General features: G+C 34.6%; 1 protein-coding gene and 2 long non-coding RNA genes across 3 annotated transcripts; all 3 read right to left on the bottom strand.

Annotated features, from left to right (window-relative positions):
• Positions 1–602: 602 nt before the first annotated feature.
• Positions 603–1,196, bottom strand: LOC136807795 (uncharacterized). The gene is made up of 3 exons (XR_010846720.1): positions 1,143–1,196; positions 993–1,027; positions 603–642 (listed from the first exon to the last, which is right to left on the bottom strand). It is a non-coding gene; the product is annotated as an uncharacterized lncRNA (long non-coding RNA).
• Positions 1,197–1,827: 631 nt separating this feature from the next.
• Positions 1,828–4,965, bottom strand: LOC136807814 (N-lysine methyltransferase KMT5A-like). The gene is made up of 5 exons (XM_067064435.1): positions 3,978–4,965; positions 2,726–2,857; positions 2,513–2,572; positions 2,164–2,269; positions 1,828–1,876 (listed from the first exon to the last, which is right to left on the bottom strand). The coding sequence occupies exons 2-5, from the start codon at positions 2,820–2,822 to the stop codon at positions 1,828–1,830; spliced, it is 312 nt and encodes a 103-aa protein (XP_066920536.1). The 5' UTR covers positions 2,823–2,857; positions 3,978–4,965.
• A 28-nt stretch (positions 4,966–4,993) lies between these two features.
• On the bottom strand, positions 4,994–6,086 carry LOC136807668 (uncharacterized). Its single transcript, XR_010846704.1, has 3 exons — positions 5,988–6,086; positions 5,685–5,741; positions 4,994–5,345 (listed from the first exon to the last, which is right to left on the bottom strand). It is a non-coding gene; the product is annotated as an uncharacterized lncRNA (long non-coding RNA).
• Between the last annotated feature and the right edge of the window lie 12,750 nt (positions 6,087–18,836).

Here is an 18,836-nt window from a genome sequence, read left to right as displayed (position 1 = left end):
TAATTACATTACTGTAGTTCAAGTCAATCTAAAGCAAATCAAGATTTTGATAGGTCATTTTTACCTGTACTCCTTTTGAATGACGGCAGCTTTGAGCAAATCATCATAATTTTTGATTTGTGCCGTCATTTGCTGATTGGTCTTTCCTGAAAAATATGACACAACTTCAAGTAAAAATGTATATAGTGGTAGATTAGAGAAATTAAATTTGGTAAAGATTTACTTTTACTTCAAAAAACTTTTTCTTACATCAAGTCAAATGAGTACAAAACACAATTTCCTCGCTGTCACAGATATTAAATTTAAAAACCTTAACTAAGATAAATTGTAAACTTTGAAATTAACTTTTTGTATACCTTGGAGGCAAAGAACTCTGCTAGACTTCTCTGATTGCTTTAGTCTGAAAGCCAAACTATAATATAACTAACAATAAAACTATGAATCTAGGGCTGGTCTGAAATACCTGAAAAAGGCTAGTGATATATCTGATTAAAAAGATTTTTAAGAGTCTGGCAGATTCTTCGCGGATTTACCAATCACATTCAACTATTATCAATTCAATTAGTAACTTACGCTGTGTAGATTATAATAATAGAATCAAAAATTACCTTTAAGGTCTCTAGGGAGCTTTCATCATTCATCCTGAACAAGATAAAAATATATTTTGATTTGCAAGTATCTAAACAGTTCTTAAAAACCCGATGGCTAACACACTAAACACAATATCTAGCGAAAGTTTAATATTTCAAAATCATACTGTTGTGGTACCATTGACTTTCACTATATATTTTCGCGTACTTATACTGTGCAAAGCTTAAAGGGAAAGATAAAAAATAATGTGCACTAATATAAAAGTTGCAGGAAATTGATGGTATTAAGATATCGCAACTAAAAAATAATTAAATATAGTATTTTTGGATGTTTTTCATACAGTCATTACTATTCAAAAATAAAAATCTTCAAGTAAAATTATAATGAGTACATCTTCTTACCTTGCTGGTGAGAGGAGAGTGCTAGATTTTGCGCCCTGAATGCAAAGATGACAAATTGCAATAACAAATCGATTCAAACAGGATATAAATCGAAACAGAAGATGCTAAAATAAAAGTGACATGGGAAAAGACAACCTGAAATAAGAATACCTTTTTCACTGGAGAGGGCGGGACAATGTCAATTTGATATAGTTGAGGCTTCAACATGATTCCTGAAAATAAAATTGCATTTAATGAATACAACATTCCAATAAAACGTGATCAAGAAAGTAGCTTCAACGCAATATTGTTTTGTAGAAAGTTGAATGGCTGCTGAGAATTGCAAAAAGCATATACAACATAAACATTTACCATTGCTCGCCAGGGCATCTCCTCCTCACCAACACCATAGTCATACCTTATTTATTTGAAATAAACAAATTATATTTCATATTGTAAATATCATTAAAAGTATATTTTTTATTAAATGAATAGTATATATTCAATGGTAAAATTTCTTCTTCAAATCAATTTTAAGTATCTTTCATAATAATTTTGGTATTGAATGTAGAATGACTTAGTACCTCAAATTCCGTGCCCTTGGGAATATATTTGGTGGCCCTCAAAACCAGATGGACAACCCCACCGATGACCTTCCTTATCATTACGCAATTGGCCAAGCGAGCTGGAGAATCGTTTACATAGCTAGAATAAAAACAGAGATATTTAAAAAAAACTGAACTTTTGACAATCCATTGTGACCAAACAAAGCCGACTTGGGCTTGAAATCAGTAACCTGTCAGTAATAGATTATTTCATATGTAAAAAAAGCATATATTCAAAAAGAAAAAAGAAACTAATGAGCATACCGGCACAAATGATGTGTATCTTTGGTGGCATCGATACTATAAAAGATCAAAGAAGATTCAAAAATCTGAAAATCTGCCATGTTCATATGGTCAATTTGCAATGTCCAGGGTTAAAATTTTTGTGTCCGGGGGGATTTAAAAAGTAATATTCTCCAACCCTCCCATCAAAGGTCTTTATTTCTGTAAGAGCCCATTCAATGGTAGGAGATTTAATTATAACTTGGTAAATAAACAATTTTAGCCATCATAGAATACAGAATTTGCCAATTCAATGAAATTTACGCCTTTTGGTAGGAGAATTGTAAAATAAACTTTATGATTACCAGATTTTCTTATTGATTCCATCAACATCAAAAAGGTAGCATCCAATCCCCTCCTCTTTATAAATGCTTTCCCTTTTGAAAGCCTCCTCTTTAGAGATCCTTTCACCTGTTAATAAAAATTAAACAAGCTTAAATAAAAATTCTGAAAAAATAGAAATTACTAAAAGCATAAACTTTTCACTTTGGAAAGACAGGCAGACTTAAACTAATAAATTCACAATTAAACATTATTAGGCGCAAGATGATAGTTTAATAGATTCCATCCAACTTTTCAAAATAAATTTTAAAATAAGATGTTTATAAATATGATCTTTTTATTCAAAATTCTGAAACGTGCTGATTCTTTCACCTATATATTCAAGAAGGTAGTCCTTCATTTGAAAATTCTTTGTTGTGACAATTCCATAACCTAGAAAAAGAATCAAAAACTGAAGTGAAGCATTCAGTAAGTGCAGCTAAAACCCAAACACAGAGCTTTAAAATTCCAGCTAAATTCGAATTTTTCCACTAACATCAGAGGAGATGCTTTATTTAATATTTAGAAACGAAAAAAGTGCCTTACCTATTGTTTCTGAGATGTTCCAAAGTAGGAATCCCTCAGGGTCTACACCTGTCCCACAAAAACTTGGTGACAACGGCTTACTTCTCAATCTATTCATTTTACCAGATTTTGCTGTAGTTTTTCTAAAATATTCTAAATGAGAAAAAAAAGTAAGAAGCAATCCAATCAATCAAGAAGATATCCTGGGTTACTGTTAGCAAAGACTAAAACATGTTCAGTAAAGAAGGAGACAGAACAAAACAAAATTATTTTTTGAGGTATAACTGTTAAATTGAATACCAAAGACAACAATAAGTAGAACTTTCCTTTCATCACGCATGGCTCCGACTGGGGTTCTAGGTCCCCCCGCCAAATTTAGGTCCCCCCTGAGAACAAGGTCCCCCCAGCCTGATAAAATTTTAGGTCCCAGTATATAGGGGAAAGATTTTATGGCATTCGCAAAGCTCTATTTACATGTGTGTGCACTTTTAGAGAATGCAATAGAATGTCTTCATTTTTGCATTTTAAGGATCAGATGACACTTTGCATGAAAAAGGTTTAGAGAAATTAAAAACCAACAGTAAAGAACAATATCTAGGAAGTGTTATTTAGCCCCCAGAGAGTTACATAAACTAATGCAGGTCCCCCCCAAGATAGAGCTCCCCCCGCCTGTCGGGAAAAACAAGCAGCTCCCACCTCTTATATGGCAAATTTTAGGTGTAGCTCCCCCTACACAGGCGGGGGGGGGTGCGAGCCATGATCACGAGGTTCCATCACAACACACGTTAATTATCTGATCTGTGGAGAAGTATGTGATATATGTAAAAGCAATAGCAGAGAGTTTTGTGTAATATGTTGTCCGAAATAGCTAACCTAGAAATGAATTTTGAGACAAGGCTACAATCACTTAGTCTATTGTCTGAAATGTCGATCCTGTTTTGCCTAAGAAGTGGATCAGAGAATAATAGAGACAAAGTATGTATAGAGTCGAAATGTTTATTAATCAAGTAAATGTAATCAAGTAAATGTAATCAAGTAAATGTAAGCAAGTAAATGTAATCAAGGTAGAATAAAACGCGAGGTAATTGCATTGGGGTAACATTGGGGATGTGCTGCGTACCTTCCTCTAAAGAGATAATAAGCCTGTCCACTGTCGGGCTGAGCAGCCAGGACAAGGCACTAGAAATGTAGGAGGCCCTAAGATTACCGAAGGTAAGCCAACACCTCTAATTGCTACACAATGTTAAAAAGAAATAAGTTATGTGTGAGTAACCTAAATCACTGTGGATAGCATCCAAGCCAGTGTGTGGGATCTAAATTACTGTGGATAGCGTCCGAGCCAGTGTGTGAGTGTTTGAGAATGTGCGGATCGCATCCGAGCATATATCTGAAGTACGAATTTACTGTGGATAGCGTCCAAGCCAGTGTGTGAGTGTTTGAGTATGTGCGGTCGAGCATTTATCTGAGGTATGAATTTACTGTGGATAGCGTCCGAGCCAGTGTAGAAATATCTTATAAAACTGTTGGTAGCGACCAAGCCAGTGTAGAATTGACTGAAAGAGCTGTGGATAGCGTCCAAGCCAACGTGAATGGTTACGGCAATAAAGTTTGTTGAAATGGGCAGATTCAGAATTGAAGCCACCGATTAGTAAGTACCCAGCACATCCCAAATGGTTGGTCCTTGGGCTAAAAAAACTGGCACCAGGAAAAACTCTAGGACCGAAAGACCGCAGGGTTGCAAGCAGGCGTTGACATCATCTGGTGGTGTTTCCTAAAAATAGAAAATAAAAGCAAAAGCAAACAACGAGGATAAGAAAAAAAGCAACTGTTGGGTGGGTGGGAGGTAAATTCATTCTCACTCTGATCAGGCAGTAGAAAAGGTAGGAAATAGGAGTGAGATCAATTTTTAAGGAGATCTAGCAGGCGGGACTAGCTGAAGATAAATTGCCGGCAGCTGATACCGAAATAGATAAAATGGCAGCAAAGAGCCGACGGCATAGATATCCTGTAGAAGCGGGATGAGCAACCCCTGAAAGGCCTAGTGCAGGAGATGCGGGATCGATAATTAACCTAAGCGAATAAATTAGCTCCAATTTATAACCTTTTTACTTTTTTCTTCTTTTACAGTAATATATAAAAAATTATAAAAAATAGATAACAAAGGAACATAAACAGCCCTGTGAATCCAGGTTGGCATTCGGCAATGCCGACCTGAAAGCCGACGTAATTTACACTCTAGGTCGGCGTGCAGACAAAAGAAATGTTTTGGGTCGGCAAGCCGACCTAAAGAGGAAAAATATTATTTGTTAGGTTAATCTAATTGTGTTATCATTTGATAACACATGATAATCGAGCCTCATTCCATTCTCTTTATAAAACATAAAACTTATTAACACAATTATTAAGGATAGTTAAACTAACTGTAGGAAATTTATTGTCTTTGCCGACCTAAACAAGCTACTTAGGACGGCTTTGCCAACCTAAAATGACCTCTAGGTCGGCAAAATTTCCGTGCCGATATAATTTTGTTTGAATTCACAGGGCTGCATAAAAAATATATTATCATAATTAGACATAACTATGAACATCTAACATCTAAACATAACTTGAAGTTGAATTGATTTGGACTGGATCCACTGATCTGAATAATGAATTAAAAAGCAAATATTTATTATTCTACTAATATAACCTAAATAATCTACTGCTGTCATCAGAAAGATGATGGTTATTGACTTTAAAAAGCTATTGCTAATACCTTCTATAACATTTTGTAAATAATGAAAGCTCTTATGAGAAGTTACTTTTGGAGAATGAAATGGCTGATTATTGTTTTTTTGTTTTATTTAACGAGAAAATTTAGCAAAATGTTATTTAACTTTAAGGGGAACTTGTTTTGGCAACTCTTTCTCCAAAGACTTTAAAAGAAAATGTAATTTCATAACAACAAAAAGTTAAAAGAGCAGTCAGAATCTTCACTTACTGTGGGGTCTTTGCTTCCATTTCCTCCTCCTCCACTAAATCGGACTGATGAGTTCGACTGAAAACGTTAAAAAAATTATGATAATAGCAATTGTAGGATTATGGCATAAAAACATAATGTTAAAAAAAACACTTGAAATTTTTTGTGCTTTAAAATAATACAAATTCAAAAATCCATTCATGAATTTTAAATAACTTTAATTTTATTTAAGACTAATTTTTGGGAGGATTAAATTTCCAGAGTTTGAAAAAACCTCATAAATATCTGCAAAAATTGATCTCTATAAGGTATCATTAGGCCTACCCTTTGATGCAAGACCAGCCAATGAGTCCAGCCAAAACGACAAAAGGAACAAAAATTGCAATGATGCATAGGTAGTTCATTATTTTTATTAATTATTTTTTAACTAAAAAAATTATTTGACTAAAAGAATTATTTATTGACTAAACACTACTAGGATGACATGACTGTAAGTGACAAATATTCAGAGGTAGTACGCTAGTTAAATCATATATATGCTGAAGTTACCTTAAGTCACAGTACCTAAGGGATCTTCTCAAAAATAAATTCGCTTAAATAATCGAATTTAAGAGAAAAAAACGCTTAAATAATCGAAGTACTTCGATTATTAACAATCGAAATTCGATTATTTAGTCACCTCAGTTCGATTATTTAGTCCCCTCAGTTCGATTATTTAGTCCCCTCGGTTCGACTATTTAATCTTATTATTCGATTAATTAATCCTTTTGATTCCAAAATATAATCGAATTTTTTCCAAAACATGGTCGAATATCGGTTATTTTTTCTTACGTAGATCGAAAACAGCGCAAACAAGCCTTTGTCTACTGTGGATTTGAAAGACAAGAAAAAAATATTTTCAAAAAGCCGTAGTCAAATCAACCAATGACTGCATAATTCTTCTTACCTTTAAGGATTTTTGATCTACCAAGGGGCATCATAAATTATGGAATGATAAAATAATCCTTTTGTGAATCACATTATCGCATGATCTTTAAGTTTCTTAATGTTTGGATAACAATTCCACGATCCCTCCACGATAAAGTACTTCTATCTTTTTCTATCTTTTTAATTTCCAAACACTTTCCTCTGTTATCAACCTCTCAACACAGTTGCTTCTTATTTCTTTGTTATTGTTTTTCGATTCGAAAATAGCACTCCATCGTTGTGTTCATGTTCAAATCAAAAAGGCAAAACAAAAAAAAAGATAAAAGGATAAAAGGGAGAGCGCTCACAAGATCAAGAATACGTCATTACGTCATATAAAAGCAGGAAAAAAACATTCTTTTGCTCTATTGTTCTGTTCGCAAACGTCAATCATGGCGTTTTGATTGGTCAATGCAACATTTTTTTCTTACAAGTTAAGTCGTGCTCTATTATTCTGTTTGCAAGAATAGATTCGAATTTTACATCCAAGTTTTTTTTAATGGCTAGATAAGAGATCGAATCATCGCACAGAATTGATGCTACACTTTTTGTCATCTAAAAAATGAAGTCGTTGCATTGTTTTTCGTGATATTATTATTTCAATTATATATTATTATTGTGATCTTATTCATATTTTGAAAAGACTTTGAAAACAGAAAGTTATAAAATTTATTACATTGAGATATGGTTGTAAGAGGTATGTATGTATGGAAATGGAATGCTTTGTTTGCTTCAGTTTTCACCACAGACTTTCCTCCCGGCTAGTTCGAAACGCAGGTCACAGGTCACAGGTCGCAGGTCACAGGTCACAGGTCAGTGATGACAGGTTGACTCTAATCAATGTCATTGCAGAGGAAAATGTTTGGAAAACACAAAGAATTATCAAAAACATAATTCTCAAGCAATTTCATCCATATAAAACCATTTCAAACATCAAAATTTAACCATGTGCTTTTATCGATCTTTCGCAGTTTGCGCCGTGTATAACGCAGACCAGAAAATTTAAAACCATATTATACGTGTAACAGGTATATTACATATTGTAATGTTTGTAATGTTATATGATGGTTACATATAATAAAACTCATCGCTCTAAAACTACCTTCTCAGAGAACTCACGAGCTTCTGATTGGTGTAATTTTATATCCAGCCATATTGTTATCATCACATTCGGTATGCTAAATATTTTTGGTGTTTTCTCTTGTAAGACATGATATTTTGTGATTCTGTCAACATTTTTGTCAAAAATTGTCATTAAGTCATTAAAATAATAACTGAATAATTAATTAGTTCCATCCTTCTAAAACCACTCTCTTAGGGACCTTGCAAGCTTCTGTTTGGTGCCATTTTTTATCCATTCACACCATCCACATCACATTTTGTATGATAAATATTTTTCGTGCTTTTGTCTTGTTAGGCATCATATTTTATGATTTTGTCATTATTTTTGTAAGTAAGTGTCACTAGGTTGTTATTTTATTCAATTGTCATTTTATAATATCTAAATAACATGTATTACTTTTTTGTAATTTAATGCGTTATGTATTGATGTTATGTTATGTATATGTTATGATCTTATTATCTTTTTTCCGGTCTGCACTTTGTTGACCTGTGACCTGTGACCTGTTGACCTGTGACCTGTGACCTGCGTTTCGAACTAGCCGCTTTCCTCCCCTCGAAATTCAGTTTTCGATGGGAGCCTTTATTTATCTAAACTTTGTTTTTATTAATGGTGATTCATTTTTGGATATCAAAAACTCCCAAGGATAACCAGTAAGTTTTATTTATTTTGGAGGTAAAAAATGCTAAAGAGAATGAGTAGATATATGTGTTGGTGATTTGTAAAATAAAGGGATTTCTTTTTCGAAATTGCGCTTCCATTGAAACGTGAAGTTAAAATTGACGTTACAGCATTTGAAAAAAAGATATAACTTCAAGGCAATGAAAAATCGATGAAAATTGGATTACAACCTGTACTTTTTTATATATCATTTTTTAGCATTTTTTATCCTCTTTCACTTGCGATGGGTGGGGAAATTGTCCAAAACAAACAGCCGAATTTAACCGAAAACCATTTTACCGAAATTCGGTATTTTTGAGAGGATCCCTAAGATATAAGCGAAAAAGGATTAATTAATCGAATACAAGGATTAAATAATCGAATAAAGGAGATTAAATAATCGAATATAGGAGATTAAATAGTCGAAGCTATTCGACTAAACGAAGGCAGCTATTCGATTAAATAGTCGAATCATTAATCGAACTTAATAATCGAAAATCGATTATATTTTTGAGAAGATCCCTAAAAAGTATGAAATGAAATATATTTTTATTGGCAATAGTTAAAAAACAAGGAAAAACAAAATCTGATTCAAAACAGAGTGCAGTGAGAATAAATCAGATAAGTCGAAATTATGTGATATTAAATTTTATTGACTTAAATCAACATATAACATAATAAAAAAAAATTTTTAACTAAAAGTTACCATCCCCCCCATTTTTATTTGATCCCCCCCTATAAGCTCAAACCCCCCATTTTAACTGGAAAATTGCCCATCCCCCTATAAAGCCTTCCTTGAAAACTCGGATCCCCCCCCTTAAAAAAGGGGGGGTTCAAACTATGAAATACCTTAAAGGAAGAAATTTTGGCGGAAAGAAAATTTGGCGGATTTGGCGGATTTAACTGAAATCCGCCAAATTAAGTTCCCGCCAAAATTCTTTTTTCCGCCATCCGCCAAATTATATACATTTTGAAAATATGATCTCTTTTAAGGTGTTATTTTTTCGCTGTTTTGACGCCATCTTAAGGTTAAATTTTTAGGCGACCACCAAATTAAATTCCCGCCAAATTTAGTTTTTTCGTCCATCCGCCAAATTAAATTCCCTCTGAAAAAACTTTTTTCGCCATCCGCCAAATTAAATTCCCGCCAAAATTTCTTCCTTTAAGGTAGAAGACAGTTGTCAACATTAGACCTACGGTCAGCTTGGTAAATATTGTGTGTTTTGTTTTTGTTCGCATTCTTTGTACTCCCCCTGACAGCTGACAATTAGGCTAGGCTAGACTTACCTCTTTTCTCTTTTCTATTCCAACAATAAAACATAGTGCGGAAAGGGGTCTGATCCCACCTTCTTAAATGACCCCCCCCCTTCTTGGCATCCCCCCCAACCTTTAAAAATGCCTATCCACCAAGGGTTTCGGGCTAAATATTTTTTGGTAAAAAGGGAAGGGAAACAGTAAAGAAAAATTAAGTCTGGCAAGTATAATACCACTTTTTAGAGAAAATAAAGAACTTCCTTTCATGTAGACCAAATTTCATAACAGTGCTGGAAAATAATCTACAATATATGTAAGCCCCCCTTCTTAAACGACCCCCCCCCTTCTTACTATCCCCCCTTTTTAGTGAAAATCTCTGACCCCCCCTTCTTAACTTTTTTGGAAGGTGTCACCCCCCCCCCTTAAGAAAGGGGGGGGGTCTGAAACAGTAAAATATAGTTGACATTAAAATAGTTGACACATAATACATGTTGACAGAAGTATTCCCCATGCAATGTTTATATATATATCGAAATTTGCAATAAAAACAAAAGTGGTCTCTTTTTCTCAATGGCTTCCGTAATTTCTCCATCAGAAAGTTTTTTTTAAATTTCAACCAATGAGATATTAAGGTTAACGACTGGCCCTAATTTTTGGCGCTAATGCTAATGGCTTTTCGCTGCCTTGTTGGATTCAATCGTTGATTCTAGCTTGGATTCAAGTGGTTGAATTTTTTCTCATCTTTAGTTCTTAAACGAAAGCAGGAATTTGATGTGAGCATTATTTTTTCAAAGAATCCTTTCTGATAGAACTTTTTTTTTAAAGGCCACCCTTTTGAATAATTAAAGTAGTCCAGCCATAAAAACAACGAGACAGCCATGCATAATTACTGTATCATATCATGCAAATTGTAATAAATGCATGGCTATATCATTGTTTTTCTGTTGAACTACTTAATTATTCAACAGGGTGGCCTCTTTAAAAAAAGGTCTACTGGATGAAAGCGCTTCACTTTCATTTGGATTGGATGCTTTTTTTTAAACAATCTTACGGCAATACTCCCATTACATCCTAGTCCAGTACCTCCATCTCAAACTCCATGGGGAGTGGGCGAAAACTGCTACCTCGGTAGCGAAGAAAGATGATCAACAACAACCAACGACGTCAGTAGGAACGTGCAACCCTACTTTACTTCTCGGCACTTGAATTCAACATGTTACTCTACCAAGACAAGCAGCTCAACTTCCACAGCACACCCCCTCACAAACTGTTGAGCCAGCGCAAGGTGGTCGACCCGATCAAACGATCCAATCAACAAGAAATAGCCTGCAAAGACCGGTTCCGCCAACAGATGATCGAACTGTCCAGTACTTACTGACTTATTGATACCATAACATATGGACTAGGCCCAGCTGTGCAGCTCAGGGCTGTTTATTTTATATACATATAACAGTCAGCTACTGTGCTGATTGACTAAGGAGGGGAGGGAGATAGAGAGTATTATTATAGCTATATCTTATATTACATTTTATGTTCTTATATTTTAGATTTACTAATACGTGCAAAGAGGCAATCAAACCTATCCAAATACCAAATGTCCTGTTGAAGCCGACTGTTAAAAAAAGTCCCGACTGGCTAATTATTTCAAGATTTTTTCCTGATTTGTAACCCGATTTTGAGTGTGATTTTTTTCGTGCCTTTGTGCCTTTGTACCCTACGTGCCTTTTGAAAAAAATTTGTGCCTTTGAAAAAAAAGTTTGCCCCTTTGAAAAAAAAGCTTGTGCCTAGTTCGAAAAAAAGTTTGTGCCTTTTGAAAAAAAGTTTATGCCTTTCGAAAAAAGGTTTGTGTCTTTTGAAAAAGAGTTGGTGCCTTACGGAAATTACTGTATAGTTCAGAAACTTGCCGGTGTTGTTCAGGCTCTCTGCATCGGAAAATTGGCGGAAAATATGAGGTGGGCAGGTGATACAAACAGAACAATATTCTTTGATGGCTACCATTAAGCCTGGATGGCCAGGCTCTATAATTGGACCAAGCAATGACCTGAAGCAAGCCTACAAAGACAACAAATTAATAGACGTTGTTTAGGAGAACATATATATACATAGACACGCTGCACGGTCATCTAATTGTACTGTGCGATTACCTTCACACGCCACGCTGCACACGGCCGGTATGACATGCTGCATGGCCAGTATTATGACATATCACATTGCCAGTATAGCATGTTTCTCTATCTTTTCACATGCGTAGTGCGAACAATGCACCAAGTCCAGGGCGTCCCAGGCGCACTAAGTTTCAAAATAGATGTTAAAATCCCTGGACATTTAACAAGAAAATCCTCAGCAGAGGCAGAGTCCGAGGAATCGGCAGGGTCGTCTTTTGAATAACTAATTACTAAACAGCAGTTATACCTAGAGAGAGACAAGATAATTTATCATATTTTTCTTCGCTGAGGGAAAGTAATGTAATGTGAGGTCATTTGTTATGCAATAGACAGCCGTGTTCTCTAAACAACTATTTTTTGCGTTTACTTCATTCAGGCATGGCATTAGAATGTCATTGTCTGTTACCCTAAGCAAAAAATAATTTAGTCAGCACATTGTGGGTTGTGTCCTAGAGACAGTGTCTCCCTCCAGTGTTGTCTTAAATATAGTAAAGTCAAGACTGCAGGTAGTGATTCCCTTCACCTTCCAATGTCCAATGACTTGTGTGTATCCATCCACATAGTGCTCTGGATCAGACGTATCCTATGTTCTTTTGATGTAGCAGCAACATAACTCCATTCAATTTGTAAGTATCATATTATTTTATACAAATTAGATAAATGATTCATATCAAAAAACTTTAAAAGTATAAGAGATCATTTAATATTCACAATAATTCAACAACTACACAAGTTCCCCAACTCTCCAATAAGCCATTTTATTTTGTTTCTTTCGCGCCGCTTACTTTCCAATGTAATGTTTAGAAGCAATGCATTGTGGGTAGGAGTAGGAAAACTAACCGAAAATGTAGAACTATCCAATAATGTAGCAATTCACGGCAAAAATGGTAGCTTAACTATCGTGAAAAAGTAGTACTTCGACGGCAAGTCGGAAAACTATCCGCCCCGGTAGCAAAACTTGCTGCAATGTTGCAAAATTATTGGGTTTATTGTAGCAAAACTAGAACTCAACATTCTTATTATTATTTGCGACAGCTAAATTTTTCTTCAGTGGACACCCAGCTTTAGCGTTGAAAAAATTGGCAAAATAAGGAATGAATGAATATTTTAAGTAAGTCATTCATAATCTTTAAAATGACTTGGATCTGCTTGGATGCAAGATATAAAATAATGGCAATGGGAGTTTCCGAAGAGAAAGTAATTGTAAAAGAAATAAGCTAGGAGTTAAAATATATACTGCAAAAACTCAAAGAAGATTTTAAACATGCTACATGCTGAATGGACCGCAAATTCCATAGGCTTACATCTTAACGAATCAAAAACCGAGTTTTTCAGTCTCAATCCCATTGATCCTTCCGAAAGTATCAGAACTGTTGCAGGAATCAAATTAAAGAAAGTTGACGATTACAAATATTTGGGCTCCTATATTTCGTCATCTGAAAAAGATTTTAAGATTCGCAAAGCACTTGCCTGGAGTGTGTGTAACAAACTACACAAAATTTGGATATCTTCTCTTCTTGACTCTAACCTTAAGATTAAAGTTTTTAAATCCACCATAGAACCTATCCTTCTTTATGGTTCGGAAACGTGGTCCTTCACACGTAAATTAGAAAAACAACTCGATGGAACATACACACACCTTCTAAGAAGAGTTAAAAATCTTTCCTGGCGCGATCATCCCACTAAAAACTCCATCTATGGTTCGATTAAGCCTATCTCAAACATCTTAAAGGCTAGACGTGTTCAGTTTGCTGGTCATTGCCTTCGTGCATCCACAGAAGTCATCTCCTCTCTCTTTACTCTGGAAACCCAAGCGGCTGGTTCAAAGATCGAGAAAGTTAACTTTTACTGACGCAGTTAGCAGGGACACTGGACTTCATTATAGTGACCTGGAGACTGCCATGCGCGACCGCGATTCTTGGCGCCAGAGGGTGGAATCCATCATCTCGACCGCGGTCGAAAGATGATGATGATGATGATGATGAAGATTGTTGCAATAAGAAAAAATAAGAAAAATGACAACGTTAATTAGAAAGGATATGCTGACTAAAAAAAACACTTTACACTAAACCCTCTGATAGATTCTGCAAAATAGGTGACTAAGTCAAAACAATAACATTGTAAGTTAATTTGCACCATCACTCAAAATTTCAAGTTCATGATCATAGCATTTTAAAATCATCAGATATATCATTTGAATAAGTTTATTTCGATCATTGACTTATTAACCTTTTATTGGCTTCTGGTCTGTAAAATATAAATTTAGCAGCTTACTAGATTCAAATCATTATTATCTATAACTGGTCAAAATTTAAATTCAATAGCACTTTCAAATCATACATTTCAGGAAATATTATCGAATATAGGAGAAGATTATATAAAATATTATAGCATATTTTTCGCATAATAGAAAGAAATTTTTAGAAGATGCTAACTGACAGTTAGTGGAAGTACTTTGATTTGTGAAGTGTCTTTATGTCATATAGAACAAAAGAAAATAGCAAAAGAACAAAGGAATTACCCATAGCCACCATTTCGCAACCATGGGGAATCGCATTTTTACGGAAATGGGAATCCACATATATATCAAGTAAAGCATCTTCTGAAAATTTCATTCTTCCCCATCAGTTAGTCACACTAGCGTCCCGCTGAAATGCGTATCAAAGATTATTATTGCTGCGAAAGCACTATATTGTTTACTTGACTCGCAAGCAAAAAAATGCATCGCAAAACTTCTAAATGAATTCATGAAAAAATAACTCAGCGATTTTTAATGAAATGAACATTTTCGAAAGCTATGAGAAATTGTCTAAAATTTTAGCCATAGATAAAAAAATTTGAGCCAAGCCAACCTTAAAAACTTTAATCTGAAGATTAACTTCCCAAGAAAAAGATCTAGGGGTGAGACAGAACCAACCTAGCAGTATAGACTTAAACTTGTATATCAAAATTACGGGATTTAGATTCAATTTTACTTTCGTTTTGAGTGGTTTCATTTTCGATTTCAAGCCAACATCTTAGCAACGGGGGTGCTCGCCCATAGTTATGGGGTTTGTGCAAAAAACTAAACATAGAAAATTTTCCAATTCCCCTTTTCGATTAAAGCAATAAAAATGAAACTTTTCTATGATTCACTTTTTTGCACTTATTCTTCAAAATGAAAATATTTAAGATTTTAAGTTCTTCTTTTATTCAATGAATTTTTACGGCACTTTGTTGACAATCTAACTCTTGCGTCAAATTTCTGCTTTCTTCAGTAAATTGAAGATGAGAAAAAACAAATATATGAAGGGTGGGATTTTACAGCCACCCGTCGTGCAAGGCAAGGGGAGGCCACGGCTTCCAAAAAGAAGGGCCGTTTGAAATTCATGGAAATTTGATAAACAGCTGCGAAGGAGCGCTGGGAAGCAATCAGTAGAAGAGACCACTTTCATTTTTGTTGCAGATTTCAATATAAACTTCTCTGAGGGATTACTTGTCAATGTACATGTACACATGTGTTGTGTCAACTTGTCTGCATTGTATTGTTGTAAAGGAAAAGATAAAAGAGGTAAGACTAGCCTAGTTTCTAATCCTGATATAGGAGTTTAAGTTTAGACTGCCTAGATCCGCGTACCCATGGATAGGCTATTTCCTGGAAATTTTGCCGGACCTCAAACACTGACCCATTTACATGAACGGAATTATTTTTACTTTAGCGTATATACAAGGCCTTAGAAATCGAAGCGCTTTCCTGGGAAATCTCCGGATCTGAATGACAAAATTTGGTTGGTCGATATTCTGACTGCTGCATGTTCGCAACCGGTCATTCTGTCTCATTTTAAGTTTTCAAGTTTTAATTAGTTGTCTTGGGAACTTGAACTTCAAGAAAATGAAAAACGAAGAAGCTTTTGTTTTCTGATCGTCTTTTTAATCTGCCATGAAGTGTTATAAAATTCCTTATAAAAAGACATTCTCCTATGAAGAGGCTTCAAAAAGATGACGTAGAAAAAAGTGAAGTAATTTCATTTTATATCTTAACAATTTTGTAAGTTACATCACAACCACGGAGCGCTGACTTTTAGTTTAATGAGTCGTTCTCACTCGTTTGGTTTCCATAATAAAAAGAAAGTCGTTATTGTGAACTTTGAACATGCTTAAAACCGAGGTACTTCCACTAACTGACTGAGTGGCTTTCAACCTATTATGGAGCTCCCCCAGGGGCTGGCATGACACGTGAATGAGTCTTTTTTCTGACGTGAACACGTGAATTGGACGTGAATACGTGAATTGAAATATCGGCGTGAACATGAAAATAAGATTTTTCCACCGTGAATTCGTGAATTTCAACGTGAATGTGAAAAGCAAATCATGGTCTAAAACACAAGGAAACTCTAAAAATCTAAGACCTAAATCTGTAAAGTTTTCTTGCTCGCTTTGCTCGCATGGTCTTGGATTAACTTATTGTCATATTAACTTATTGTTATGGTAAAGTCATTCAAAATAATCAAAACTTTATAATATTATAATCATCAAAGATATCTAAACATATTTTTTTGTTATTTTTCCGAGGGCGTATATTTTTCCATTTTTAATGACAATTTTTGTGATGCAAATACTGCATTCAACGAAAGCTAAAACAAAACAGTCTAGAGAAACTTTACTCCGTCAGCGTTTAATAATGGTTGTCTCTCCATAGTCACTTGTTACTACAATACAATACACAAAATGATACCGCGAGATCGAGTAACTTGCCTCAGTGGAGGCTAACATGCATAGCCCTCAAATGAATGACCTGGGTTGGTCATTAAAATACAATATGTAGCTCTGCTCGCAGCTCTACTCTACCATTTTTGTTTTGATTTTAACTTTGTATTTTACTGGCCAGCCAGGTCTTTCATTTGAGGGCTATGCATGTTAGCCTCTACTGATGCAAGTTACTCGATCTCACGGTACCGCGTTAAATTAGAGACTTAGAGCAGGATTTTTGCTCCTTCAATAATTTGCAAAACTAGATAGTTCCAAAAGATCTCGTATGTATGCAACATTGAAAAATTAAAAAATAATTCTTATAGATAATGATGTACATGATGTGTTTTCAAGCAATCAACGCATTCTAAATTTTAAAAGTTTTCTCTTGGGCGAAACTCTTGGAACACCGCACTGGGTACGGACAGGTACGTCGCTCGCCATACCAGATATTTGCCAACAAATGGTCAGTGCTAAATAAAATCAAAGATTTTCAAAAGAAGTGTGACAAAACAAGGCATACTTGGCTAACAATAGCGTATTAAGGCCCAGTCATAAAAGAGCGAAAATTGTCAAAAGATTTTGTGCCTGCGTTGTTGTTTTCCATACATTTCCTGCCATGATGAGATAGGGGTCGAGCATTGGAATTTGAGTCCTCTGGTTGTACTAAGCTTGTGTTGAAGTCTATGGCTTCTCAAACCATGATTGGCCCAAGCTCGATTTAAAATTTTAAAAAACTTCCTACGGTTCTGGCGATCGAGCGAGGAAGAAAACCTAGGGTAGGGAGGTCAGGGCAAAATTTCAAACTCATCTACTCACTTTGAAAATAGGTCCATCTGAAAAAGGGTAAAAAAATGCAAGAAAATGAGGGGTCATAGACCTCTCAGAAAAAAGCGGTTCCGAAGATATGTCATTATTTGTGGCTTAAAAAACAGCTTATTCGGTAACAAATGGCCTAGGCTAAATGGCTAGTTCGAAATACGGGTCACGGGTCACGGGTTACGGGGTACGGGGTACGGGTCACTGGTCACGGGGCACGGGCATACAATTTACAGACCGGAAAAAATATAACGATATCATGACGTATAATTCATAGCACGTACTACATAACACATATAATAGTACTAATACTACTAGTATAGTATGTCTGAAACAATTATATACGAATAGTATTATCATGAAAATTTTTCAATAATATGTCACCCACAAATTTTGACAAAATGATATTGAATGACAAAAATATTGTCAAAATCATGAAATATAAGGCCTCTGAACCAATTTACAGCAAAATGTTTTTTCATAGTTAATAGGATGCTAATCATGTGACTGGATATAGATTGACATGTTTTAAAATGATTAAGGTATGTGTACACCTTTTTTCCGATTTTTTGTCAAAAAAATTTTTTTCAGTCAAAGTGGAAGAAAAGTTACTGGATTTCATTTTGGTAAAATCGCTATCTTAAAATCTTTTTTAGATCCAGAGTTATAACCATTTAAATTTCAAAACAAAGTTCGTCTTATGATGGATTATTTACTCAAATAATTGTCTCTTTCGGAAACAACAAAGACAAAAGAGAGAATTCAGCTGATGTTTATTCTCACCTCTATTGAATAGTAATATTTTTGACACATTTCACTGATTACTCAAATTAACAGCAATCATCTCGTTAAAAATTTCAAATTGATGTAGAAAAAAACGAAATTTTACCACACGATACTAGTTTTAACGAGGTTAAAGTCACCCATAGCATTTAGCTATGAACTTAATTTTTTTTTTATATTTTCGGCAAAGAATTGAACTAAAAAAATGTCTTAGGATTTTTTTTCTAATCGAGTTAAAGCTTCACAATTTCAGGTTCAGTGGAAAAAACTTGAGAAATAAATGATTTTTTTCCAAATTTTAACAATTTTTAAGTTTTCTCGAGTTAAAGTTGATCCAAAAAAAAATCCTAAGACATTTTTTTGGTTCAATCTATTGGGAACATAGTATCGAAATTATTTTTTCAAATTTCAAAAGCTATGGGTGACTTTAACTTCTTTGAAGTAGGTAAGGTTAAAATTCTTAAGATTTTAATTATATCCTGCCCAGTTTTTTAAATTCAGCTGAAACTTTTACCATTAGAAAGAGAATATTATTGGCTTTCAGAAAATATATACTTTTGATGTATAAAAATTTGTTGTTCTAAAGATATGATCAATTAAAGAGAATGTGTCAAGGAAGGTGAACACATACCTTAAATGCTGCAAGATAGTGGTTTTAGAGATATGAGTATAATTACG

Source organism: Clytia hemisphaerica, unplaced genomic scaffold (assembly GCF_902728285.1).
Source record: "Clytia hemisphaerica strain Z4C2 unplaced genomic scaffold, Clytia hemisphaerica genome assembly, whole genome shotgun sequence".
Taxonomy (NCBI): Eukaryota; Metazoa; Cnidaria; class Hydrozoa; order Leptothecata; family Clytiidae; genus Clytia; species Clytia hemisphaerica.
The sequence above is the reverse complement of the archived record's forward strand: the minus strand, read 5'-3'. Positions and strand labels throughout refer to the sequence as shown.